The sequence below is a fragment of the Penaeus monodon genome, chromosome 22, assembly GCF_015228065.2.
Source record: "Penaeus monodon isolate SGIC_2016 chromosome 22, NSTDA_Pmon_1, whole genome shotgun sequence".
Classification (NCBI taxonomy): Eukaryota; Metazoa; Arthropoda; class Malacostraca; order Decapoda; family Penaeidae; genus Penaeus; species Penaeus monodon.
The window spans coordinates 39870252-39871419 of record NC_051407.1 but is presented as its reverse complement, the minus strand read 5'-3'; the positions used below and the strand labels follow the sequence as shown (position 1 = coordinate 39871419).

General features: G+C 43.6%; 1 protein-coding gene across 3 annotated transcripts in view; it reads right to left on the bottom strand.

The window, feature by feature from the left end:
• Positions 1–1168, bottom strand: part of LOC119587132 (pancreatic triacylglycerol lipase-like) — a 19007-nt gene that overhangs the window by 5239 nt on the left and 12600 nt on the right. For all 3 annotated transcript variants that reach the window (XM_037935884.1, XM_037935885.1, XM_037935883.1), the window contains exon 6: positions 925–1059. In XM_037935884.1, the coding sequence (XP_037791812.1) occupies positions 925–1059 (135 nt within the window). The remainder of the gene's footprint in view (positions 1–924; positions 1060–1168) is intronic.

Sequence of the window (1168 nt, the reverse complement as noted above, 5' to 3'; positions counted from 1 at the left end):
TTCACTTGCCCCTGATTATCACACACTTCTTGCCTTTCAGCTTCGGCTAAGGTATTCTATACACAAACCTTCCACTAGATGTTAAATAATAAAAGATAAAAGTGCCTTGTGTTTTCAAAGATTGCACCCTTTCTTACGTTATCTTTAATGTAATAAGAATAGGACAGCATTGGATGCCTGAACAAAGGTCGGAGATACAGCCCAGTGTGCTAATAAAAACTGTATTCTAACTAAGTCGTAGTTGAAGAGATTTAATCAAATCAATCAGAAAACGAGAACGAAATTATAACATCGTGGGCCTACGCGCAAACAATCACATTTACATTGTCGGTGTGGATGTGCGGTTGTGCGCCTGTGCTTGTAAATTCTCACCGTCAGGATTCATATGCAGGTTTCATTTTCTGCAACCTGTTCGCCTGTTGATGATGCTCGCTGATGGCAAATTTGGGTACGAGGAGCAAGCATCAGTATACAGCATGAGTGATTTTAAGAATTATTTTTCGACAGTGTTTTACCTGTATTACTGCATGTGCTACTTATTTTAGATAATGCTGCTCCAAAACAGAAAAAAAAATACAAGTACTATTACTAATATCGATATCAAAGATTTATACGAATTACAGTAGGAATGGAGGAGAGAAAAGGCAACATTACACATGTACAATCAATAGAGCGTGAATCAACCTCACAGAAAAACGATGCTAAAACGAGTGCTGCGCGAATTCCATTAAAAGAAATACCAGTTGTGAATGGGGAATGTTATAGACTAATGATCCGTACGCACCCACCCAAAGAAGGGGCAAAACAGATACACAGAATCAATTATAAAAAGTAAAAACAACACACTCACTCCCCCTCAAAGCCTTCCACCACACTCTTCACACGCATCCCACACTCGCAAAGGGCCAACTCGAGCCTACTCACCTGTGGAGGGGCGGCCCCCGGAGAGCAGCCACTTGACGGGGGCGACGAGAGCGGGCGTGCATCCCGGCTGGTACTCGCCGCCGTTCGGGTAGAAGTCGAGGTGCCCGACGGGATGGGTGATGCCGTAGCCTTGGCCTGCTCGTCATAAGGATTGCATGTACCGAGTTTACTTTCTCCCTTCGAAGGAATGGACACGCGCGTGGTAGTACTCATAATGGATGTATACTAGTAATACACATGCTTG